Below are 26,668 nucleotides of genomic sequence, written 5' to 3' on the forward strand. Positions count from 1 at the left end.
CCCATTGTTATGTGATGCAGAAATGTGTGTGTATGAACACACATTCACAGCTATAGAAGCATGTGTGCAACACAAGGAGCTCTGCTGAGGGCCACAGGGCCACAGGGACCACCAATGGCACCACCACATCCGGCTGTGAGCCACTGCTCTCCTCTGCTCCCATAGATACTATTTACCTACATCCAAAATTGTAATGCAAGTTTATACACACTCATAGACACTTCTGCAGTTTCAGTATTAACTTAGCATTTTATTGATCATGTGGGAGCAGAATGAAGGCTAATCATTAAGTTTTATGCGAATGTTTCTATTAAGTGAAGTCTTACAGCACATGTACTGAGTTAAGGGATGTTACCTATGCAAATGGAAAACAATTCCACATTAAAAAAAAACATTTTCTGGAGCATCTTTATTCGGTTACATTTCAGCTGATCCGAAGGGCTCCTACAAACCCTAGCACAGAGGGGCGAAGAGTAAAAATGCAAGAGCAGACAGTAGTTTGCCAGACCAGGATACTATTTCTCTGCCATGGATTTCAGAGAGACTTACTGTACACACTGGGTCTGGCATTTGAGACTCCAGGCTGAGCTGGGGGATGGGGGGAAGCAGAGGCAAAAAGCATTTAATATGAACAAAACATTTTTTGTGAAAGTCAAATTCCTTTTTGTGTCCATGTGCCACACAGTCAGCATTTTTGGAGTCTTAACTGATGCTCTCACACAAGCAAAGTGACTCCTGAAAATGCACCATTACAACTTAATATATCCAGTATGTAATTTGTACTTAGCAGAGAGATATTTAGGACCATTTGCCTCCGCCATAAGACTTTCAGCTGCACAGTGGGAGGTAGCGCTTCAATGAAACCTTTGTTTTTAATCTTCTGATACAGTCGCTAAGGCAGTTGGCGGGCTTTAAAATTACATCAGTTTTCTTTTTAATCCGGGGTTTGCAAGTGGTAGTTTTGCAAGCACCCACCAAAGCACAGCACTTCACGTGTAGAACCACCACCCTTTTTCCTCCCGCAGCGAGGACTGAAATCAGCATCTAAAAATGAATCAGAAGAATTAGGAGGAAAGTTGCCCTGCAATCAGGCAGATTCCCACAAGATCTCAGCCCCTGGTCCATCAGCTCCCTTTTCCTCTCCCTAAAATTAGATTAGGGCACAATGATGCCTGAGCCAGATGAGCACAGGAAGCAGTGGTTTCAAAGCAGCCCCTCTCCTCACCCAGGAAACCCATTTCAGACAGCAGCGAGCTGGGTGGCTGTGGGTACGGGCATGGGGCTGTTGCCCAGTGTTCCACTAAGCTCTGCCCTCCCCTAAAAAAAAAAAAAAAAAAAAAAAAATCCTTCATAATTCAGGCAACAGCTGGAAAGCTTAGCTTAATGGCCTGTGCTTAAATGTGGAAGGTCACAGGGTGCTGATCTAAGGAGCGGAGGAGGCTTGCTCAGCCGACTGTTGACGCTGGGTAAACGGTGGAGGAGGGGACGGGTGTGCATCTGAGGACCCGCGCCCCGGCGGGCGAAGAATAGGAAGCAGCTTCTATTCAGGGCTCGCAGGGGTCCGGGACCAGTGGGGAAAGGCAACAAGGCCCTTCTCTGCCTCCGAGTTACCTTGTATTATACCGGGATTAAAGTACATTTAGCTTCTCTATTAGCATACTTTAGCCCCATTTAGGCTTACTTGATGTTTCCGATGGCCTTTGATCAGCCTTGCATGGTGCTGGTCAGCTTCAGGACACAGCAGTCAAAAAGCGAGACTGTGAAATTATCCTGATGTTGAATCTCACAGGAGATATTTCTGGCTGTTTTCATTCACTTGTCCCCAATCTTAGGGCTCTTTCTCTCTCTCTCTCTCTCTCTCTCTCTCTTTGGCTCGGGAAAATAATTTACACATTCTTTAAAAGGAGAGGGAGAGAAAGAGTGAGATATTAAAAGAAAAAGGTAGCTTAGTGACCAGCAATAATTAGCTCCTTGTTGGAAATCAGCACAGCCTTGTGTGCCGGTGCTGGAGCATCTATGAAAAATACTATAATTTCTACAGTGCCTGGCTTTTTATTGCTTACATTTGCATATAAATTAAATCCATATTGTAGCTTTAAGGCAAGCGAGGCTTAGAATGCTGTACAGCTCAGGGTCCTATTGTTTTACATCTACTTTCTATACTGTGGTTAAATGAAAAGGGAGGAGAAAGTAAAGGAGGGAGAAAGTCGGCTTCATAGCCTTTTTAATTGCTTCTCTTCCAATTACAGACAAATTAATATTTAAACTTTGTAGTGCTTTGAGAAATTGTTTACAAAATCCACTTCCCGATGTTCGGTGCTGCCTGCGCCTACAGCAATATCGATGTAGGAATGTTTGGTCAAAGAAAACAAGAAATAATTACAGATAAATTCTGATTTCTTTTAAAATATTTTATGGGAACAAACGCCGTTCATTGAGCCGTAAACCTGCTGAGCACCAGTCTGATCCCCACTCCCAGAGCCGCTTCCCTTCACCTGGCAGTGCCTATGGGCAGCGTCTGCTCCCCTGTGCCCACATCCACCACCTCCCCAGGACCACGCATTGGGATGGAGGCTGGGGAGACAAGAGATGAGTAACAAGAAGCAAACGGCGCCTCCGAGTCTCCCTTTAAAAATTCTTTAATGAGATACAATACGGTCGTGTTGTGTTTTCGGTTGGTGTTTTGTTTTGGGTTTGTTTTTTTCTTTTCATTCTTTTCTTGGGCTAATGCCTAGTACGTACCAACTACTGGGCCACATTTTTAGGAAACATCTAAATCAAAAGTCAGAAGATTACACAGGGATATGAGAAATGCTGGGGATGGCAGGAGGCCAGGCTGGGCCTGCCCTCTCCTCCAGCGAACAGTTGTTCCCGACGACAGAGCGCTTCTCCCCCTCTCCCTCCATATGCTTCCTTCTCTATCTGAAATGTGGTCAGATTGGTTGCTTCTAGAGCAGCATCTGGTAGCCTATAATATATACCCTCTGGAAGAAAAAAAAGAAACATATTACATTTGTACAGGGCAAGACCTCGCTAGAACTCTGCCCCTGGTTCTCATGTCTGACATTAGCTCTAATAACCACAGCCCTGCTCCCTCCAATCCCCACAGAGCCCCACGTAGCTCCTCCTGGTCCCCTCTTAATCTTTTTGTTTTTTTGAGGGTTACAGACCTAGTTTTACTAACCATTTTGGAGCCTCCGATCTATGAAGTCGCTATGGGACTTTGCTGTACTATTTCCATGTCTGTAATATTCCTGCTGTAATTAGGTAATCAAGACTATGCACCTTTCCCAAGTGGCTTTTTGAGGTCGATTTTATTTATTGACTTATTTATCCCTTATTACACATTTCAGAAATACTGGTTGTGATACCATCATCTGGGCACGTCGCAAGTCTTCACAGCTGTCTGCTTTCTATCATAATTTCCTTTTTCTTCCTTCCCATCACCCATTCACTCATGCTGTCTGAATTTTGCAGCTGTTCATATTAATAGAGGATGTTAGAAGCACTCACATGCATGTTGAATTGTAAGCCTATGCATAGTCTGTTACAGACAACAACGAGAGCATGGATTGGGCTAGCAGACGAGTGAAGAAATTGGTGGCACTGGTTTAGTGTGAGTTTTGAGCACAGACAGCCCCTGGATAATGTTCAGATGATACCTCACATGAAAAAGTCCTGGGTTGAACAGCAGTACCTGGCTGGTGCTCATGCATTGATGATGTCAGTCTGCATCAGTACAAGAAATACTCTTCTCAAGGAAGTGTAGTATTGACTCAACTGTACTTCAGTAGTAAAAGTTCACTTCTCATCCCCACGTCATTGAAATAACTGCCTTACAGATTTCCATCTGTATGTTCAGAGCTTCGTTACCACTTATAAAACAACGCTCTCTAAGCCCATCCCCTCATTAATCTTTGGGAAATATAGTTGGTATAAAGCTCCATTTCTTTAAAAAATATAAATATGTTCTTCCTGTCTTCACCATTTCTTGTTCAATAGCCCATGCCCAGCATCTGGTTAAGTTTGTCCTTTGCTTCAGAGCCCGTTGGATCAACCTCAAGCTCTACCCTTAAACAGATGGCAGATTTCCTCATTATGTGTTTCTTTCTGCTGCTCAAGACTGTTGGTGTATTCACCACTATGTCCTGGTTTCCAAATATTCAAGACATTTAAACTGTGTTTTTTTTTTTCCATATCAACCCATTAGTTATTTGTTTATTCTTCATCTTATACTTGATGAAATGCCAGTCCCACCAAAGCAAAGCTGAATGTGAGAATGGCACTTCGAGCACTGATGCTTTTTAAATGGTATGACTTTAAGCCTTTCTTTCCCTTTCTCCAAAAATGGACAGTGAGTAAGAAAATAATGGCTATTATAGGCAACACCGACCAAGGCTTCACTCACAACAAAACACAGCTTAGTTTGAGCCTTGTAAAAGTTCAGCTCTTTATTTGCCATTATCTTTGCTTCTTTATTGTTCCATGTTCCTTCAAAATTGGGGCACTGGAGCCCCATCTTCAGCAGTGCACTTGGCAGAGGATCTGCTCAGAATTCCCCACCCTTGTGAAATGTTCAGCCTACACCTGTTGACCTGCGAGACTTACAGAGCTCAGACAGACAGCTACAAGGGCAAAATAAACTGAGTCCAAACTCCACCGCATTTACATTCCCCTATGAGTGGCTTTCCTCAGTGTTTGTTAGCCCTTCACATTTTAGCTTTGTGTGTTGCAAACCCCATCTTCTGGCAGTTTATCAGCTGTCTCCAGTATCAGTTTCAAAATAGATACTAAATACCGCTCTCGCACCTTGCAGCGGCACTGATTTTCAAATGTATCAAACAGCTTTTCTGCTCTTCAGCCGTCAAAGATTATACACTGAGAATAAATTACTCAGCTGGGTGCGTTGTTTGTAGGCAAACCCAGGCAGTGACAGCATCGGTAGTCCCTGTGTTTAAAAGCATGTAAAACACCTTCTCTGTTCTGTGCTTTACATTGCGATCCTGGGAGCAGCAGCTCAGTAACATCCTGCCTGCAGACAAGGCCAGGGCAGAGATGCCAGGCTCTCATGGCTGCTGGGCTTTGCACACTCTCCAGTTTGGTTCTTGCCCTGTGTAGAAAATTATTTATGCAATTCATTGTGATCCCTTTCCACCTAGCAGCATAGCTTGGATTTCTTTTTCCTTTCTTCCTTCCTTCCCTTCTTTATTTCTTCCTCCCTTCTTTTTTTCCTTCTTTCCTTTCTTCCTTTTTATTTCCTTTCCACCTTCCTTCCTTGCTTCCTTATTTCCTTCCTTCCTTCTCATCCCTTCCTCACTTACTTAATTTCTTCTTTTCCTTAAAGAAAAGTAGTGTGCATGCTGGGTATCAATATACATTTCCCATATCAAACAGCTTTCTGTGGTTTCCTTACTTTTTTCTTTGTCCTTTTTTAATTCCTCACTGCTACACAATTTTCAGTGTTGTCTGCTGCATCAGTGTATTACACCCTTCGAGCACAGCATCACATTCCACTAGAACTGCTGGATTACTGTATTCGCAAATCTAGCACCAAACTAGAAACCAGAATATGTTTTACTCATTACCTTTCTTTTCCACAACCCAAGCTTCCTAAAATACATTCATACAAATGCTCACAAATGGTAAATTTTACTCTAAAGTTGAAACCAGTTCAGTCAAGAGCTGACATTCCTTTGAGACAGAAGCAGCATGAGTTCATACATGTTAAATCATCTTGGTAAGGACCTCAAATGGTACTGGAATCAACACAACTAGTCACAAAATATATGAGATCCTCAGCCATCTAAACTTCAGGCTCCAGGCCTGTAAGAGGTTTTCCATAGGGAATAAAAGGAGATAGGGTACTCCCAAAGGGAATTCACTGCTCCCTCGTTGTTACAGAATGAAACACCTTTTTGAGACACCAGTTTCTCCCAACTTGATAATGGAAGGTTCTCAAAAGACAAAGGTAGGTATATCCTCAACTTTTAGCTAGCTACAGAAATACCTTGCCATGGACGACTGGCAAATAATCCATAATTCAAATATGTTTGCAGGAACAATTTGTCTAACCATTTTGACAGAACAAATTTGAAGGAGAAAAAAAAAAACCTGCTTGCAGGCAAACTGCAAGCATAAAAGATTGCTAAATTCCTTTAATTAAAAAATCAGTGTAAATAGTGTTCTTGTTGATATTAAGTATGCTTGTGAAGCAGAAATCATTTAAATTAAGCCTTACATATAGTAAACGGAGGGATAGGCTTCTCACTGTGCATTTGATGCCTTCATTATTGCTAACTATAATGTTGGCCTATTCATTTTTGATCAGTAGGGATTGGAGTGAAAAAATAAATAAAATCTCCATTCCCAAAGCCAAGAAACAGCCTTTTTTCTTCCAGTGTTTTATTCTCTGGATATTTCCTAAGTTCAGAATCTTGTCTGATACACAAAACAATCCCATAGTAAATAAGGGAGAGAGGTATGTTCATTTCCTCTAGTCCTTTGGTATAGCAGCTGTGATGCCCAGCTATTTCTCCTTCAAAAAAAGCTTTCTGCTTGTAGGTGCTCTCTGAATTTCTTGAGGACACGAACCTTTCCATCATGCCTCTCATGTTGGCATTGCTCAGTTACAATTGCGGCTTCATGGTGAAGGGTCAGAACACTTCACGTGCATGAAATGCAGCCACTCACAGCTCTGAGCCCTTGGAGCTCAGCCTAAGTAGAGGACTGCTATTCCACTGCTGTCATGTAAATACTCTAACTTGTTTCAAACCTAATGATCATCCCTTTCAAATAAAGGGACTCACTATGGGATTGTGGCTTCAGCTTTCACTATCAGTTTGTTCTGGTTAATACGAATATCAGAAGATTAAAAAGAGAAATCCCTCCAACTAAAAACAGTCACAAAGAGACAGTCCCAAGAGGTGTTTCCAAAGAAGGTGCAGCCATTTTTATTAGCAAATTGCTAGAGCAAAAGGCATTGTGGGGAAAATAAGTTGGAAAAAGTCTCTCAGCATATACTGTTGAGAAATTTGCTAAGGCAGACCTAAGCTTAAATCACAGAGCAGAGTTTAAGATATTTGGGAATCTTACATAGCAGAACAAATTCTCTTTCCCACACTAATGGCTGTCTCTGTCTGTCTGTCAGCTCAGAGTTCAATCAAGTATTCACAATAAAGTATTGGTCAAGTCCTAGGATGTCTGTGTCTTATAGTCTTATTCCTGGCTGACAAGTGCTACATCTAAATCAGCATATGGCATTAAGTTATAGCCTGGAAGCAGGCTGGGGTGGTAAGACCCATTCAGAGGATGAATGCTTCTCATTTCCCCCAGCCTACAGCCTGTACAGGCCACACTCACACAAAGACACAACTTGCAGCATCACTTCTTTAATTTAATTCTGCAACATGAAAGCTTAGCTCAATTATAATATTGTGTTGGACTTGTCTGGGCAAGTGCCTATCTGGTCTGAGTCAAAAGATTATACACCAACCATAGAAATTTATTCAGAGCAAAGATGCCCTGGTATAATAAGACCATCTTGCTTCATGTAATTATAATTCATGCATCCAGAGACAGCTGTCCATCAGATATATTGTATTAGCTGGCTTTGATTTCTATAATGAGTTTTATTAGTATATTTATGAGGAAGAATAGCAGCATATAAAGAAGTTATGAATAAGTTATTGTGTGCAGAACCAACATTTGGGATCTTCTAAATCCTGCAGTGAAGCCGAAGTCTGAATGCGTACAGAGGCTCAAACATTCTCTGTGTCCAGAAGATGGTCCAAGCAGACCCATTTCACAACACAGTACGTCAGCAATGCCCATTGAAATGACTGGATCTATGTAAACAAGAAACAAGGGATCTGAAGAAAGATTTTTTAAAAGTGAACAAGAAGGTCAAGGTTTAAATTGTCTTTGACGTTACATTTATGCCCAATGGCACTCATTGGAGCAGACTGACCAAATACTTGAAGTCACCTCAGGTACCAGCCAGCAGACCAAACCTCCTACATTGCTGTCTGCACCACTCACCACAATCTCTTGGCTCTTCAGACTGTACACCAACAGCTGATATGGTTCTGTGTGCATGAGAACTGGTTCAAGAGGTAGGACAGCACATCACAAAGACTCTGTAGTTAAGAGAGTAGTCCTCATACAAAATGTCTGTTTTAAGGAAACAAATATATGAGTACTCAAGGCAAAGTCTGATTAAAGACAGGGCTCACAGGCAAAAGAAAAGGATGCAGTATTGTTGCCTTGCATAAATAGCAAGAACAGCTGGCTACTACAAAAGCCAAAAACCTTATCAGTTCACACTAGATAGTACCACCTAGTCAAGAAAAGAGACCAGGTAGAAGTTCTGTCCTGGGACTGGCAGGTCCATTAGACATGCTTAATACCTTCATCTATATAAGTCTGACATGGTGCTTTGCTGGCGTGAGGTGGGTGTCTGACAGCTGGATCTCACAGCTGACTTCTGATCTGCTGGCTGGAAATACCACAGCAACAGAAGAGGAAGAAGCTCTTATTCTGTCAAGGAAGAAGCCTTCAACACAAGAGAGCAACTTGGTTTTACCTATTGCCTTGCTGCCAGGTTAACCTGTCAGTAGCAGTAAGAGCCAAAATGGATCCAGTTATTTTGCTACGTTCTTCTCAAAAGTCTTCCTGAAAGCTGAAAATTTCCAGGGTGGTCAGGAAAGGTGGTTGAATGGAAAGACTTCAGCAGCTGCTTCCTTGAAGGAAATCAGCAGCAAGCAGCAGGTCCTGCATGACACTTGCATGAGGCTCGGCTGAGGTGGAGCCTTGGTGTCTCAGGTATTGCCTGACCACCAACAGAACCTATGGACTGCAGTCATGGTAGGAACAGCACTCAACCCTCAAGAACTTATTCCACCTCCAGAAAGTACAAATCATTGTGGATCTGAATGATCATATTAGGACAGTAATTGGGGAAGAAAAAAAAGGCTCACAGTAAGAGACACTCAGTTGTCATGGTGTGAGGAGCTGTGATTAGCCAGGTTGTTTACTGCCCACAACATTCAGCTGTGCACAGCTCTGCTGACACCATGGTAGCCATGCTTGGCCTCATTCCTAAGTGCCTCACATTGTCCTCAGAACCCTTTATGTGATCATCACTCCAATTAGGAGCCAGGGTGCCTCCACAAATGCTCTGTCCTCCTACTTCATCAGGGAAAGATTTGAATGCCACAGAAACCTTTGAGAGGCAAATCACAGAAGAGGGCATTTAGGGATCATAATGGCAATGAGTGGCAAGAAGAGTTGATTACAGAACTTCATGAATTTTAATCAAAATATCAGAAGAGTTCACTGTCAGTGCATAGATATCCTTCTCCTAATGGGAAGACCAGCTAAAGCAGTATCTCCATAACATCCTTTGATGCCCTAGGATTGCAGGACCCCCAGAGCTGGCTGCTGCATCCTGCAGTAGTTCATTAGTATTGAGATCCTTAATTCCTTTTATTGGATATGAATTTGGGCTTCTAAGATCTGATCTGTGAAGAGACAGAACTTTCAGTGTGCTTTTTGCTGCACACTTCTTCACTTCAAGCATTTATCTCCACACATTTACAATCAACAGATGGCTTTGCCATGTTAATGGCATCACTCAGATGAAGAGCTCTGCTTCCAAACCATCTTTCACATTGCTTTTTCTCTTGGAACTTTGGGGAAGGTATGTCTATATTAGAGGTAAAAATTAAAGGCAGGAGGATGAAGGCTAGGACTTCATTCTGGCTGCGTATTTTATTCAAACAGGAATTCTGTGACTCATCCTCTTGTAACTGAGACTCTTGAAAAAAATAGGCATTTCCCACAAGTGGATTTGAAAGGAATGTATCATCTATGGAGACCTATAGGCCTGTATCTAGAAATGAGCACCAGGCCAACCACCAAGTCCTTGCACACACTTTAGCTCTAAGATGTATCAGACAATGAGGGAATGAGGGATCAGCCTGACATGTCTTTTAAAAGCAAGGCATACCAATGTGATTGGAAGAGAAGATGTGAAAGGAAAGAGTTAAGCAGGTTTATAATTGCTTCCAGAGAGCATTTATTCAGTCACTTAAAAATGCTGGTAGAACAAAATGGAAAATGAGCATGGTCCCAGCAGATAGATGATTAATATTTAGGGAAGAACCAGAGCAGGTATGGATCTACAAGGAGAAGGAAATGGCACTTTAATGAGGTTAGAACTCAGGCTGCACAAACTCATTACATTTGAGTTTTCCTCTTTTATCAAGAGTGAAGGACCCAGCCCCACTTCTGCCCACCCTCAGCCAGGACAGAGAGCTCCTCCATGCACTGTTTGCATCATATTTAATAAAGTTGTGGCCTCTTGGCTTTCACCACTGCACTCTCCAGTTTTATTTCCCAAGGGGTCCTAGCAACAGCAACACACAGTAGTTATAATATGTCATAAAATAAATATTAGCAAAAGCACACGCAGACCTCCACTGGTTTAGAATTGGCTTGGCATTGTGGTTCCTCTGGTGCATGCCTCAAAAAGCAAAAGTTTTCTGCAGATGGGGAAAGTTTGTTTGTTGGGCTTGGCTTTGTTTTTGCCTCAACGTCACAGCCAGTAAAGGCAAGGGCTGGCATAGCACTGCCGTTCTCATTGCCCTAATCACATTGCTCCCGAAATTAAGCCTGTCAGCACATCAGCCATAAGCCCCTACTGCAGGAGCTTAATAACACCACTGCGAACAAAACAAAATTGCTTCTAGGCTTAAACCTGGTTTGCAAGACTTCTGCTTATAGTCCAAATCTCATGCGTTGCAGGGAATATAAAGAATGTGTCTCAGATGGCTAAGTATGTAGAATCATAGAATATAAATTTGTATGATCATAGAATATCCCTAGCTGGAAGGGACCCATAAGGAAGAAACTCATCAGCAGCCTCCCTTCTCACCAACCAGTTTCCCCACTTTTTAGGCTCATCACAGCCTCTACTTCTGTTATGAGTGTTTTTACTCTTTTCTTCTACAAGTGCTTTTACATTCACCCAGAACCTACCCTAATTGCTTTGCATACCAAAATATCCCATTTATGAATCTGAGTCTTCAGCATGTCTTGCAGGAGAGCCCCCAAGCAGAGACCTGCTCTGTAATGGACTTCTTGTACAACTTTATGCAGATCATTTGGCTCTCTTTTCCTCATCTCCACCACCATAAAGTTGCTCTAATTCATCTCACAGCCGTACTGATAAATACACTGTAAAATACTCTGAAATGCCTTTGATGAAGATTATCTGCTGGACAAAACTACAGAGCTAGAAGGGAAAGCTTTGTTGCCACTGTGAATTCCCCGTGATTTCAAGTGCAGAAGTGCTATTCTAATCCAGCTTTAAAATCTACTTGCTTTAAAAAGACACCAAGCAAATAGATTCCTATATTAAAACAATATAAATTAATTTTCCTATTAAAAAGTAATGTAGGCTGCATGCACACTGTGTAGCATGGCACACAGCCTTGCCATCACAGCTTGGGGTGCCAATGCTTGAGCTGGTGTTTGCATAGTGGATCTGAAACACACCATGAATTGTTTCTGCTCCATCAGATCAAAATTACCCTTCCTTAAGATCTGCAGTGCTGAATCAGATTTTGGGTGCCATGAAACCTGGGGCACAGGTTTGAAAATTGCTTCTGTCAGCTGGTGCACAAGAACTGGTTGCCCAGAGAGGTGTTGGATGCCATGTGCATGGAACCATTCGAGGTCAGGCAGGACGAGACTCTGAGCACCTGATGGAGCTGTAGGTGCCCCTGTTCATTGCAAGGGAGCTGGAGCAGACTGTATTTAAAGGTCCCTTCCAACTCAAACTGTTGTGTGGTTCTATGATTCTAGGATACCCCCTTCTAAAACCATGGCTATGGGGGTGAAGCTGCAGACATGGGAGAGCCTGGGAATACATCTTGCGGAAGGGGCAGGTGAAGTTGGGTAATGACACAGCTGATAACACTGACAAGGGGAAAGAAAATAACTAGTGTTGGATTAAAGAGAAATTACATATACACCAGCACGTGGTATGTTGATGGAAGTGACCAGCAGGAAAGGACAGGTTGTCCTTGCATAAGCTGACTCAGGTTTTTGCTGACAAAACCTCCATCCTTGCACTTCCCCCTTCTGTTTGCCTCTTTTTGGTGAGGTCTCTATCCAAGTTATGAACATGGTGAAAACTCACCCCATGTGCCTTTTCCCACCACCCCACAAGTAATGACAGCAGTAATGACTTCTCAAAAGGCTCTGTTTTGGCCAGAAACAGATAAAACCAAAGCAGAAAGCACAGGTGGTGCTGTGGGTACATATTCACTGTGCTGGGGAAGCTGAGGGTGCTGAGATAGGGTCCCCTACCAGTCCTCTACCATCAATCTTAGAGCAGCATGCCAGCATGGACACACAGCAGCTGTTGCGGTAAGTTCATCGGATAGCACACACATTTACTGAAGTACCTTTAGCACACTTACTAAAACATATATTTAGCTAAGGAAAATAATCTTGCCCTGCCTATAAAAGTCAAAGTTTGCCTTTATAAATAACTCCAGGAACCCTGCACGCATCAGAGGAAATGGTGACAGCGTGTGTGCTCAATATCTTTCCCAGAAAAACTCTCTGAATAAAATATAAACATGCTGAAATATAAGGAACAGTTTGGTGAAGATAATGAAATCTAGTGAAGCCAATAATTTACCCTGTAAATCATGCAGCCACTTCTCCCTTACAAGTTGCCTGCCCTGATTTACACCTTACACCTTATTTCCAAGCTTCTCCCCGCTTTATTGCAAACACTCAGGGCAGGCTGTGCATATCTTGGTTGCTGGCATACCCATTCATTCTTACCTTGAAATGTCCCACTCTACCATAACCATTGGTTTGATTCACTCGTTCTTTTTTCCAGTGTCTTTTCACAAGTTCCCAGGGAAGGAGAAGGATGGACAAGGCTCAGCAGTCAGTTGACAGCACAACCTCATTGCTTGTTCCTTCCTCTTTTAGGTCTGAGCAAGCTGAGCTGATGGAGTATCTCTATGAACTGCAGAGGATGTACCTGGCAGGGTCTGCACGTACATGAGGTATGGTGTGCAGGGAGTGCTCTGCCTATGCGGGCACAACAGTAGGGAAAGCATTGCATCTCGAGGAGCCATTCCAGCGTGTGCTCTCTCAGTATTAAGATCTCTCCAGGCTTCCTGTATCTGGTAATATTGCTCTTGTTTTAAATCCTTCTCATAATTTCAAGGGAAAATTCTTTGTGACAAACGCTGTTGATTTAAAACTAATGTTTAGCCAGAAATGGGTAATTGTATTAGACCAAAAAAAAAGCTGCTGTAAAATCGGCCCCAGTCTGATTTTTAATTTACTGCATCATCAGCTACTTTTATGATACTATTTAATCTGCTGAAATAAAACTATTGCTCTATGAATGTCTCTAACGCTCAAGGAAGATTGTTTTTAGCCATTCTGCTCTTGAGGACCTGGAGCTGTTAATTATTACACAAATTATTCCTGCAAATGCATTTATTTACATTTATGTTTTACTGTGAAGTCATTTTTGACCCTTGGAGAGGGAAAAGGGACATTGCCCATCACTGCTTCGCACTGGCCAGAAATCCTCCTAAAACCTTTTGCCTTTCCATGGGAAAACAACTCCCAACAATGCCAAAACAATACCCAGCAGTGCCAAAACGTTGCCCTGTGCTTTTCCCATGAGCACAGATGGGTGCAGCATTGGGTTTTGCCTCCTCTGGAGTGAAGAAATCAACCTGTAGGGCCTGTTCCAAACCCATCATTGCCAGCAGCACAGCCCTTCTGGGTACAGCGGCTCTGGGGCTGTGTTCCTGCGCAGACTGCAACCTAATAATAATTCTGCTTTTTCTTGGCTATTAACTTCCTCCTGAATTAGTGAGAATGGAGGTGTTGCAATGGAACTCCCTGGAACAACGCACCACCAGGTGAGAAAATTGTGAAAAAGAGAACCTCCTTTGAAATCCACCCAAAAACACACCTAGTTTGAAATAAGAATGAAGCCAGTTGACTGTTCTCTGCTCTTTTCAATGAACAGCAGCAGCTCTCGTAAAGATTACCTGTGGGATAAATGGATGCAGTGGGAGGAAAAAGGCTCTGGGTGTGACCGACAGCATACATCCATGGCATGCGAGCTGCTGGGTTTCAATATTCCTCATCCATTTCTATTGCAGCATTAGGTTTACTGGCCCTGCTAAGCACCTGAGCACCTGCCTGTGCCGACAGTGGGAGTGGGCTGTTTTCAGAGTCGTTACAGACAATTGAGTGATGGCTACAAGTACAGTAAAACAAATAGTTTTGAATGCAACCACCTCTTGTTTCATCCAAACAACGTCTGTTTGGTTATTTCCTTACGGTCGAACGCCTGCTCCCTGGGCAGGCAGCAGAAGTCTCCTTTTACCTTGGTAATTAGCTTGTTTGAAAGCTCCCACAAATTCTTCCTATCATAAATTTTGCATTGCTCCGCACACAATAATGCACATAAAATTAAATAAACAATTTAATTAATTTAATTAAAATTAAATATTAAACATATTGTGTATAAGAAGCCCGTGTCTTTGATTTAATTGGGCAGGAGTACCCAAAGCAGTTTGGGTAACAGTGAAAAATAATTAAAAACAACAAGTACGGTCGCCTCTGGGTACGAAGAGTAGTTGGGAGCTTTCTCCTGAGAAAGGTTTATTTAATTAAAACTAAACTAATCTTTGGAAAACACTTGATAAGCATTTCATAATACAAATCATAATCCAAAAATGAAGCTTATACTTCGCCTACGTGATGCAGGAAAATAACATTAAATAATTCAATTCTGCCACCAGCCACTTTCCTAGCACAGAATAATTCAGCAGAGAGCATGTTTACCACCTTTACATTTTCTTTACTGGTTAGTTCATCTGGATATTTATTGGTAAACTATAGGAAGGAATAATGGATCCGTGAGTGATAAGGCTGAGGGTTAATGCTCTATTTGGACTGGTTATTGCCTCTCATAGTTGTGACACCAGGCTGGCATCGAATCCCCAACCAATTCTTGGATGACACCTTTCCAAGGAAGAGAATATTATTTCCAGCATCTCCCACCACCAGAGGAGGAATGGATTATTTATAAGGTGGTGTCTCTATCAATACATCCTGCTGCCAAACGCTTGCATTTCTGATACCGTGCGGTGAGCGCTGCAGCTCTCTGCAACACTTGGACCCTTCCCAAAGTGGCCAACCACAGCCAGGCACCCAGCTGGCTGCCCTGCACTTCGGGTTTACAGGGCATCTCAAAAACAAATGCTTCATTCTGACACCTGGACAGCAGCAGCCTCTCCAACAATCTCCAACAGGGCACTGATGCCAAGCAGATCTCTAAAAAATGGTTGTGCCCGAATAGATCCTAATTGACACTCTCAAGCAAGTGCCCAGCTTGCTTGGTGTCACTCGCATTGTGCAGAGCAGCTTTAAAGGGATCATGTAATTTCAGTGACCTCGAAGTATGATGCCAATGGGCTCCAGCACATGGATGGGCATGGCCCCTTCTGCTGCCTGGATCTGCTGGGCAACTCAGGTCGTGCTTTGTGAGTTTTCCTGGGAAGAGGCTGTTAGCTGATATGGAGTTTCTTCAGTTCCTCTCCCGCCCACAGCTTTGAGCAGAGGAGGCAATGATTTATCAGGAGTTTCTGCCTAACAGAGGTACAAAGGGGCCCTGTACGGGGTGTGGGAATTTCCCGCATATTGATAAACCTTGTACTGTAAAAGACTGTACGCCAAATCCTTCAGCCCTCACACAGACAAAAGTCCACACCAACTCACCCAAAATCTCCCTGCAAACACCCATTCAATTCAACAGCGTTTTGCCTGGGCAAGGGCTGGGGGTTTGGCACCATGGTTGTCGCTGCAGCTGGGCATCAGTAGAGGGGGATTTACCGCAGCACCAAGCCTCAGCACTGTGTCCTGGCTCCCCTACAGTCCCCAACCCATCACACAGCCACCAACCCTTGTCCCTGTGGTGCCACCCATGGGGACAGACACTGTGCCCCCATCCCACCTATGGGAGGATGTGGCCCATAAGGAAGGAACATCCAGAAAATAATAGAAATGTAACAACGAAAAAGGAAAGTGAGCCCATTTTTATTTGCTTGTTTTGGCCGTATCATAGCTCAGCCCTTCCTCGCCATCGTGGTTCAATATTTACTGATCGAAAATATAGACCGGCTGCGAGGCACAGAGATAGCGATTATCATCAGAAAGCAACGGTCACTAAAAGAATGGCTCTTCCATTTCCAGAATGTAAAACAGACATTCAGAAGAACAAACAGAGCAGGGAAGAAACGACGGTCATTTGCAAGTAAAATATTACCAAACAATATAACATTGGATTAACTGTTTCATGTATTTATTGTGGAGGAATATATAGAACTTTACATGAGAAACTCACGGTACAAGCAAGAAACAAAGCAGCCTTTTGAACAGCCGCCTTTTAACTTCGGAGCTCCTGTGCATGCAGCACAAGGGCTGCTCCTACCGAAGCAACAGCTCTGATTGAGTTCAGGATTGGGCCCCATGGTTTTAAACTTTCCTCCTGCAACATCCCTTTTGGTAATATTGCAAACCCCCCCAATCTAGGCACATTGATGTGCTTTGGGCAGGAACATGTGAGATGGAAAAAGGCAGCAAAGATGCACTATGGGGCTGATGCTAAAAACTGCAAGAAAAGGAGAAAAGAAAGAAAAGGAAGATAAAGGGAAAGCAGCATGCAGGGAGTCTGATCCTACACCATTGTGAAGCAGAGCACTGAGCCTGCAGCACGGCAGTGTGCTAGGTGCACTGGACATGATCTGCCCCCATTTCTGCCCTTTGTTATGGTGTGCTGGGAATGCTGGAGCACAGGGTGTGCTGCTCAGGGCCATTCTGAGCTCCATGGAGCTTTGGGGTTCCAAACACTGGGGTGGTTCTACACTCTGCCTTTACAGATTTTCTCCCTTCTGGTGTTGTCTGAAATGCTCAGATAATTCCCATGAATTGCTATGTGAATTTGTGACTAGTTCACAACTTTTTCATAAGCCCAGCAACACGCCAAACTGCACCCGGGTTCCATTCTAAAGGGCAGAACCTGTGCAGAAACAGCAACAGAAAAGGAGCCATGGCGCTCGGGCTGATCACTGCTCCCTGCAAGCACCACAGCCACCCATTGGGATAATGAATGCACAGCATCAGAAATGCACCAGATCAGGGCGAGAGGTTTCAGGCTGGGTTAGTGCAACCTTTACTCTGCTTGATGTCAGGGGCTGAGCTGGGTGACTCAAGAAGTTGTCTGTGAGTCCATCTGTGTTCTGTGCACAGGGAGTAGCTGTATTTATTTGAGCTGCTCAGTTTCTCCTTGTAAGTACACTCTGTCCTAATTAAGCAAATGTCCAAGCATCTTTTGAGCTGCTCGGAAGCAGATTATGAAGTCCTGCCTTACTGTCAGCTTCATACATGTTGAATTTCTATGGAACCCAAGGGCACGGCCATGGGTAACTTTGATTCCCAGAATCCTTACTGCTGGAGCAGGAAAAAACTGAAATAAAGGATCCCCTAAACAAGAAAACCACCAGCAGGACTGAGCCCCTAATTTGTGGTAGTAACATTAATGACGTCATTCATATTCAGCCATGTACATGTGGGGTTTTGCGCCTGGATGTGAACGCAGTCATATGGAGCCACGTTTTCACAGCTCAGCCTCCTGAGCCCCCATCCTGCTGCCACTGAAAGCCATGCCAGAGCTCCCAGCTCCTCCACTGCTATCAGATTAGCTTTGTTCCGTGGGCTGAAGCAATCTAATAGATACCAGGTGGCCCTGGTAGAGCCTGTGTGGTCTACAAGTAAGTGAAACATATTTTAAGAAGTCAAATATGAAACAGCTACATCACAGAACCTGCAATAACCCCAGCTGGTATTATTATCTATGGAGGACACGATCAGTATCTAAAATGTGATTCCATATATATTTATATGATACATCCTGTAACAGACGTGTTCTGAGGTAAACTCGGCTGCATGTTAAACCACTGCAGAAACAGATCCATATTTACGCTCATTTCCACAAGAACACACTGCTCTTGTGTGTTTTCACTTAAGAGAAAGAACCCCAAACAACTTTAAATTAATCCAGAAATCCACTTTAAATATGTGAGTCGGTGTGTAAAACAATCTGCAAAAGTAAAAGCTGCATGTGAACTGTCCTGGCTGCTGCTGTGGCATTTAGTTCACCCACTGCTCCATGCCATGACCCTGTGCTGTGAAAACCATACCTGTTCCAGCAGTACAAACTGGTGGGAGATGGGGCAGTACCGGGGCAGCACCGTGATATGCACACATACATCCTGGGCAATGGGTGCTGCTGGAAATGGATTAGGACTTCCTTGGTGCTCTCTGCTGGTGTGGAGTTGGGCTCAGCCCAGCTCCGGTGAAGCTCTCTGTGCTCTGATCTGCAGCGATGGGTGGAGAGTGCCCTGCACATCCCAGGACCTGACCATGATTCACAGCATGTGGGGAAAGTGACCTGAGTGCTGCTTGGTTTTCCCATTTGAGCTCCCACCACAGCTCATTGACTTTAGGAATGTGCATATGGGGAGATTCCAAGCAAAGCTCAGCCCACTCCGTGGAACGACCCCCCAGAAAATCAAAGCTACTGATCATTGTTCAAATTCAATTAAAGATTTTCAAATGTGATGAGGTCTACCACAGTTCCAACTCAGAGGGGATGTCTTCTGTGCTATCTGCATGATGGGGCTTGGCTTTTCTGCTCTGCTCTTCCCTTGAAGTTCCCCACCCCGAGATGGGTGCTCCATCCTTGGAGACATCCAAAGTCAGGCTGGATGGGGCACTGAGCAACATGAACTACCTGCAGGTGTCCCTGTTCATTGCAGGGGAGTAATCAGTATTTCGTTTGGTACCCCAAAACGCAGTGCTATCTCCATTCTTATCTGCTAGCAGCCGTATTCTTTCATCATGTATTCGTCTCCTTAAGAAGCTCAAATACTCGCACTTTCCCGATGAAGATCTTGGAAAGTACGTTCAGAAGTAGCCTATTTTAACATTAATCACGTTTAACAAGACTTTTACCAGAGCAGGGAGAACGCGGAACTAATTGTTGGAAGAGCTGGTCAAGTTTATTGCAATGGGGAGCTGTCGGGCAAATATGATTTATTTATTTGGGGGGAGATAAGGAGGGCATTGTTCTCTAGTGAGAGGAAAAGAAAAAAAAGGAAAAAAAGAAAAGAAAAAAAAAAGAAAGAAAGAAAGAAAAAAAAGAAAGGAAAAAAGAAAACCAGGCTGGTCTTAAAGTTAATGGTAGTTCCTTCCCATGCTCTTTTCACAACGGAAAGGGAATGGGGGGGTCTGTTAGAAAGCGGGGAAAGAAGGTAAAAGGAGATGGGAAAAGAAGCAAGAGTTCTGCCCCGTTACCGCCGTAGTTCCCCGCATCCCTGCTGTGTTCTCCTTGAGAGAAGCCCCGTACAGTGCGGTCTCTTTCCGCACATCGGGAGAGCGCACCGAGGGGCACCGGGATGCGGCCGACACCCCCCTCGCCCCCCCTTCCTCCGGCTGTTCTGCTGCTTCTGCTGCCCGCTGCGCTCCTAATAGGCGAGCGCGGATGAGAATATAAATAAACAAATAAACAAATAAAAGTTAAAGTAAACTAAAACAAACCGACATGTGCTCGTGGCCCTGCTCGACTCGGCAGCCCCGCTCCTCCATCACCCACCCCCCCTGGCCCGGCCCCGACGGCCCCGCGGTGACGCAGGGAAGCAAGTTTTCTGCGGATCCCCCCGTTCCCTCCGAGCGGACAGTGACTATACACAAACCGACCGGAGCTCTGCTTTGTCGAGGGGTTGCTCACCTGGTGCAATACGGACCAGATCTTGGAGCAAAGGATTTCAGTTTTCAGCACAGCCCGAATCCCCACCACCACCACCAACCACCCCCTGTAGGGCAATGCCGCGTAACCCCGTCCACGTACACCTTAAATCTCTCTAAGGCATTGGATGCGGAGCACAGAGGTGCACCCAACGCGCCGCCCGAGGCCGTTCCGTGTCCCGCACCCGGCAGAGGGTAAAAAGTTGCGGATTTGTTTTCCCGACTCACAACTCTCCACTCTTCGCTCCGAATTTCACCCCTTTGCCGCCCGGCAAAGCTTTCCCCAAACGCTTTGATACCGAATCGGGAGCGCTGGAGCCGCATTTCGGCCCGCACGCAGTTTAGTTGTTGTAAGACGGAATGAAACGGGATCGGACCGCTCTCCCCCCCGAGATGCCGCAGCCCCGACGGGAGCCGCCTTTGCCCCCCACCGCCCAATTCGAGACCTCACGGCCCTGGGGGGTCCCTGTAGCCCCACCACCCTCACTTTACAGAGGCTCCGGCCAACCAAACGTGAGCCCGGGATCGGCGAGCAGAGCTCCTACCTCCGCTAGGGCACAGTTAGCGTCGCTTCGGACCTGACTCGACGGGGAGGGAGAGGTGCAGCGCGTGTTAACGTTCACTGTACAGCACCGGGAGCTCCGCTCTCATCGTCCCAGGACTCGCGGGGGGACCCTCCCGAGCCGCCCCGCAGCCGCTGCTCCCTTCGACGGGGGGGAACGCGGAGCCGGGCAGCGCCGCGCCCGTAGCTCTGAGAGCGGCGGGGAGGGGAGAGGAGCCCTCTTGTAAAGCTCGCGGCCGTCGGAGCCCTCAAGATAAACATCATTAGAAATCATTGTAATTGGGATTGTGAAAGCTGACCTCTGACCCGCCGGGCTACGTGTCACAACCGTGTCTGCTTTGATTCCTCGAAAGGCGGCACAAAGGAACAAGCTCCGTGACAGGAGGCAGTGGGATCTGCGGCCCGGCCCGAGGGGACCGACGGGGGGAACCGCACGTGGCCTCCCTCCCCCGTGCCTCATTTACATATGCAAAGCAGCCGGGCGCGGGGCCGCCCCGACGGCGGGACGGGGACAGGCGGGCGGGACGGGGGCTGCCACGGGGCCCGGGGAGCGGAATGAAACGGGGCCGCTGTGGGGCCTGACGCGGGTAAGGAGCGGCGGGGGGGTGTGTGGGGGGGGTCTCCCGCTGCTACCTCCAAAGAGCGAGTATTGGAGGGGAGATGACCATCATTTCCGATGGGTTTTCCTCCGGGGCTTTTCTTCTCGCACATCGCTCTGTCCGCCCCGTCCGGCCCCGATGCGGGGGGTGCTCTCAGATCGCAGCTCCATGCCACAGACGGACCCATCCGACGTGGAGGACGGAGTGGCCCCGCTCACCACTCCACTGCCCTCCGTGGGGTTGGAGATGGCACGCGTGGCTCTGCCCCTGTCTCACCCGGGATACACCTGTCCCCAGTGAGGCCGGACCTTGTCTGCTTCGCTCGGCTAACGCTCGCGGAGAAATCCTAACTGCATAATTACCCTAGCAAGCCTGATTTGCTTAAATAATCCTTCTTAGGCTCCCCTTAATCTGCTCTATATTCGCCCCGCCATCCTTATCCCTGCCTGGTCCGGCTCTGCCGAGCTTGGTCGAGCACCGTCCCCGCGCCCAGGAGGCAGCAGGTAGGCAGGGTAGGGGGCAGGGGGAGGCCGGGAACCCCTAGTCTTAATGTCACCTTAATGTCACCTTAATGTCACCTGAATGTCACACGCGTTCTGAGCGGGGAAATCACGCCGTGCGGGTGCCCCGTTTGCTCGGCGGCCACACAGAAGTATCCGACGGCCGCAGCTGGTGGAGATCCTCGGGGAGGGTCGGCGCCCTGTTTTTAAGGAGAAGTTGATGTTTTGGTCTCTGCAGCTACAGGGAAGTGTGGGAAGAAGCACATGCAGAGATCTGAATTTAAATCGGGGCTGGGATGGGGGAAGGCGGCTTCTCCGCATCCCCCCTTTCCCCGACGGCAGCGAATGGGGAGCGGGGTCACCCGGCTCTGAAAGTGCCCCCAGCCCGGCCCCCGCTGGGGAGGGCTCTTCCCTTTGCTCGGTACAGAAAAAAATTAAGTTTATGCTTTAGTTTCATTGAGAAAAGGAAAAGGGAGAAAAGAGCGAAGAACTTTAGATGGCGCTGTGCAACATTTCTACAAACCCTCCGAACCTTCCCCTGGGCCTGTAGAGAGGAGCGGGGACCTCGGAGGGGTGGGGTATTACAGGGTGGGATCCAGGGGGTGGGTTGGGGGGTCTGTCTGGGCATTCCCTGCCCGTGCCTCCAGCCGAGCTCGGTGACAGCACGCTGCGGGACGGCGGCGCTGAGCAGAGATAGCTTAAAAAGGAAATAATAATAATGATAATAACAACAACATTATTTTATAGAATCGTGTTTTTTTTAAATCAAACAAAAACCCCGGAGGCCGTTTCTGGCTCTCCCTTCCCCTCGCCTTATGGGAAAGCCCCTAAAACCTCCTTTGGGGTGAGGCCGGTGGGCCTCAAGCTTGCCTGTAGGTGCTGGGCGCTGCCTCTCGCCCACCCTTAAGCCCACTCTGGGCACACTATAAGCCCGTTCTGAGCGCACCCTAAAGTCCCCGGCCCCACTCTGCCCGGGCACGGCCTCGGCTGGGCCGCGGGGAACCGAGCACGCAGCGACTGCAGGAGAAGGGCTCCGCGCTCGGCTGTCCCCGTTTCTCCCTTCCTGCCCGCAGGCTGCGGGCCTCGGGGAGGCTCAGAGGAGCTGCGAGCAGAAGCAGCCCCGTCTCGTGTCCCGTCAGAGCGGGACAACCCGGCCCTCGGAAGCCCTCAAAAGCGCCGAGAAGCCGAAGAGAGGCGAAATGGACCCCGCGCATCCCCAGCGGCCGAGCCAAGGCAGCGGGCCGCGGCACGGATCCTCCCGCAGCCGCTGTGTGCGGAGCGGGGCAGCTGCGGGGCAACGCCTCGTTGGCTCCGAGCAGAGATCCGAGGGCTCCGGGCGTCCGACCGAGGGAGTGCCGCTCTGCGTACAGCGCCTCGTTCCTCGTTAAAAAGGAAAACGGGAGTTTAAGACCCAAACAGAATTAAAAATAAAATGATAGGAAAATAAATTAAAAAGAAAGGGGGGGAAGAGGGGGGGGAGGAATGAAAAGAAAATATCGGATGTCGGAGTGCTTTGAAACGGAGGAGGAAATGGCTTTAAAAATACACTGCGCTGATCCACCAAAAAACCCAAAACGGATGGCAGCAGTGCTGTGCGTGCACAGATGTGTTTGTGCCACACACACACACACACATATACACACACACACGCACCGAAAGAAGGAGCCGCGGCAGCCGCGTGCTGAGCACAGCCTACACTTTATTTCAGACTACAGATTTCTGAACATAATAAAATCTTTGGCTTGGAGCGGCCGTTCAGCCTCGCGGTCTGTGGATCAGATTTATTAATGCGTTGGTTTTGTTTGTTTCTTTTTTTTTTTTTTTTTTTTTTTCCTCGGGAAAAATAAAAATAAGGATAAAAATAAAGAGAGAGACAGAAATTCACACACACACACAAATAAGGATCGAACGGAAGAGCGGAGGCGGACACCGAAAACGAAGAGCGACGGACGTGGGGAGGAAAGGAAAGCAAGAAACGAACAAAAGAGAGAGGGAGAGAGAAGGGGAGAGAGGAACCGTCCAGCAAATAGAGATCGCTACACATATTTCTTACCTGAAATTAAATATATACAAGGTCATATGTTTGGCTATATAGAGATTTTTTTTTCCTTTTTTTTTTTTTTTTTTTTCCTTTTTTTTTTCTTTTTTTGTTTTGTTTTGTTTTGTTTTTTGTAAGCGTTCATATTATTATTATTATTATTATTTTCTCTCGTTCGCAGTCCTTATACTATGGATAAACAATAGCTCTGTGTTCGTGGCACCTGTCGGCGCGGGGCCGTCACTCGCTCTCCTCTTTGTCCTGCACGGTGGTGGTCGAGTGGTTGTACAGTCCCTGGGCCATGAGGTGTAGCGCCAGCCCGTTCTTGATGCCCGTCGCCTTCTTGATCTTGGCCCGCTTGTTCTGGAACCAGATCTTGATCTGGGACTCGTTGAGGCTCAGCTCCTGGGCAAGGCTCTGCCTGCGCTGCTCCGTGATGTAGCGGTTCGCCTGGAACTCCGCCTTCAGCCGCTGCAGCTGCTCGGCCGTGAAGGCGGTGCGCGGCCGTTTGTCCTCCTTCTCCGTCTTCTTCTTCTTCAGCTTCCTGGTGCGGGGTCCTGCGGGCAGGGCAACACACACCGCTGCGCTGGGCCCCGCCGCCGCCCGCCCCGACGGAACGTGGCCCGACGGAGGGGACCCGGCCCGGGGAGAGCTGGCCCCGGAGGAACGAGGCCGCGGAACTCCCTCGCCCGCCGCCTCCGAGGCCTCGGTGTAGGCCGGAGCCGCTCTCCCGGCGCGGCCGTTCCCTTCCCCGCAGCGCGAACGGTCCGATCCCGGCACCGCGCAGCGCTCGGAGCGCCCGGGCCCGGAGCTGGGAGAGGCCCCGCGGACGGCTGCGGGCACACAAAGAGAGCAGCCGCGCCGAGCCGAGCGGCGGGGATCGGGGCACGGCGTGAGGATACATCCCCGAGCCCGGAGCAAGGGAAAGGAAGGAAGGGGGGGAAGGAAAGCTCGAGTGCGCGGTCCCTGAGAGCCGGGAGCCGCGGCCCCTGACAGCTCGATCGCTCAATCCATCACCGCAGTCAATCAAAGCGGCTTTTCCCGAGTTTGAAGGCGATGGAAGTGTCAATAACAGCGGAGGAGCGGCCCCGGCACTATTGCACCGCACTGGGGATTGGGGGCTAGGGGGGAGGGAAACTGGGGTGTCACTGGGGGTCACCTCCTCGCCCCCCTCTTAAAATATATATAAATATATATATAAATACGTATATATATTTGCAATTAAAAATAGCGACTGACGGTTGCAAAATGAAGCACTGCGGGCCCAGCTCCGGGGAGACCCTCCTGGCTCAGCCCCTCCAGCCGCCGTTTGCAGCCCTTCTTCTTTCTCCTCGCCATAAAACAGCCCCCAGCGACCCAACTACGAGGGGCTGGGGCCGCCCCCTCCCGAAAAACGGCACTTTGCCTGGGGAAGGGGAACGGACTCCCGGGGCTCCCCGCTCTCCGCACGGCCCCGGCGCCGCGCTGACACGAACGGGGCTCTCGGAGGAAGATGGGGACCGGGACCTTTTCCGCGCCGGGCTGAGCCACAAGAGGGGGGGCACAGGGAAGAGGGGCACGGGGAGGGGTGGGGGGATCCGCGCTATCCTTACCCGAGGACGGCCGGTCGGAGTACCGCGTGCAGTACACCCAGGCGGGCCACACCAACGGCTGTTGCGAGTCGGGCTTGAGCACGGCTCCTCCATTATTGGAGCCCATGAGGAGGATGGCGGGGCTGCCGTGCTCCCCGTACTTGGCCGCCGGAGTCTCGCCGCCGTCTCCCTGCGCCTTGGCCGCCCCCGCAGCCCCCGCGGCACCCGCGGCCGCTCCGGGATTCGCTTTGGCGGCGGTGCCGGCGGGCGCGGAGCCGTCGGGAGCGCAGTTCGAGTCCGGGCAGAGGAGGGCGGAGGAAGGCGCGTGGGGCGGCCGGGCCAGCAGCGGGTTGACGTTCTCTCTACCTGCGCTCTGCGCTCCGTCCCGCTGTTCCCGGCCGCCTCCTCCTCCTCCTCCTCCCGTCGCGGCTCCGGTGGCGGCGGGCGGCTCTTTCTTGCAGCCGAAGTCCGGCCGGAGGATGTTGTCGATGAAGAAGTTGGTGGTGCGGGGCGGCGGCGGCGGCGGGGGGCGGCGGCGGGGCAGGGGCAGGGGGCAGGGCGCGGCGGGGGAGGCGGGCGCGGGGCTGGGGGACACCGGAGCGCTGTCGCCGTCGCTGCCGCCTCCACCGCCGCCTCCGCCGTTCGCCGGCCCCGGCGGCGCCGCGTCCCGGTGGTGGCCGTGCCCCTCCGGCGGCTCTTCCATGCTCAGCCCCCGCCACGGAGAGAGAGACGGAGAGGAGATCGGCAGGTCGCCGCTTCGTCGCCGTTCGCTTCTCTCTGTTTCGCTCGCTGCTTTTTTTTTCTCTTTCTTTCTTTTTTTTTCTTTTTTTTTCCTCTTTTTTCTCCTTCTGCCCCCCCCCCGCTCCCCACGTACAGCCACTTTACGCCCAACCCGCTTTGGCGGTGGGTGGCGGGTTAAAAAAATTCAAGAAAAAAAAAAATATATAATATATATAAATAATATACAATATACAAATTTTTTAAAAGAAAGGAAACAAACGAGTTAAAAAAAAAAAGAGAGAAAAAAAAAAAAAAAAAAAAAAAAAAAAACAGACTAAAATCCACTTGTTGCGGCCGGAGGCGGAGCGGAGCTTTTTTGGGCGGTTTGTTTTTTTTTTTTTTCCTCTCCTTCCCCCTTCGCACGGATGGATCCAAAACCGGGAGACACTGGAGGCTCTCTCCCCTTATAATTTCCAACAGCAAGGAGGAAAAAAAAAAGCAAAGAAGAAAAAAAAAACAACCCCCAAACCCCCGCGTGCAGCCGCACCCACGGCCCCCCCCCCGCGCGCCGCCCGCCCCGCGAAACCCCATCAGCAGCCGCTCATGCCCCGCTCTGCCGCCGCGCTCTGCCCGCGGCCCGCAGCCCTTCCCCGGCGGCGTGCGCGGCTCTGCTTTCCCCTTTGCCTCCTCTCTTGTTTTCCTGTTGTTTTCTTTTTAATAATTCCTTCCCCCCTTCCTTATTATTATTATTATTATTG

General features: G+C 47.9%; 1 protein-coding gene and 1 long non-coding RNA gene across 3 annotated transcripts in view; one reads left to right on the plus strand and one right to left on the minus strand.

Moving 5' to 3' along the window:
* LOC107316817 overlaps window positions 1-14,512 on the plus strand; it is a 274,260-nt gene extending 259,748 nt beyond the window's left edge. Inside the window, exons 5-6 of one of the 2 annotated variants that reach the window (XR_001556595.1) lie at window positions 13,012-13,964; window positions 14,075-14,512. This is a non-coding gene — a long non-coding RNA (uncharacterized LOC107316817). Of the gene's footprint in view, window positions 1-13,011 lie in introns of both variants that reach the window. The other variant, XR_001556594.1, reaches the window with a different exon arrangement.
* Window positions 14,513-23,262: 8,750 nt separating this feature from the next.
* On the minus strand, window positions 23,263-26,126 carry EN1 (engrailed homeobox 1). The gene is made up of 2 exons (XM_015868612.2): window positions 25,212-26,126; window positions 23,263-24,176 (listed from the first exon to the last, which is right to left on the minus strand). The coding sequence occupies exons 1-2, from the start codon at window positions 25,891-25,893 to the stop codon at window positions 23,860-23,862; spliced, it is 999 nt and encodes a 332-aa protein (XP_015724098.1). The 5' UTR covers window positions 25,894-26,126; the 3' UTR covers window positions 23,263-23,859.
* Between the last annotated feature and the right edge of the window lie 542 nt (window positions 26,127-26,668).

This window comes from Coturnix japonica, chromosome 7, assembly GCF_001577835.2.
Source record: "Coturnix japonica isolate 7356 chromosome 7, Coturnix japonica 2.1, whole genome shotgun sequence".
NCBI lineage: Eukaryota > Metazoa > Chordata > Aves > Galliformes > Phasianidae > Coturnix > Coturnix japonica.

What these genes read in the sequence shown, in the direction of transcription:
- EN1 (XM_015868612.2), bottom strand. Translation starts at nt 25,893, where the DNA reads ATGGAAGAGCCGCCGGAGGGGCACGGCCACCACCGGGACGCGGCGCCG. An exon ending in CTCCGACCGGCCGTCCTCGG is followed by an intron (nt 24,177 to 25,211) that starts GTAAGGATAGCG and finishes CCCTGCCCGCAG; the next exon opens with GACCCCGCACCAGGAAGCTG.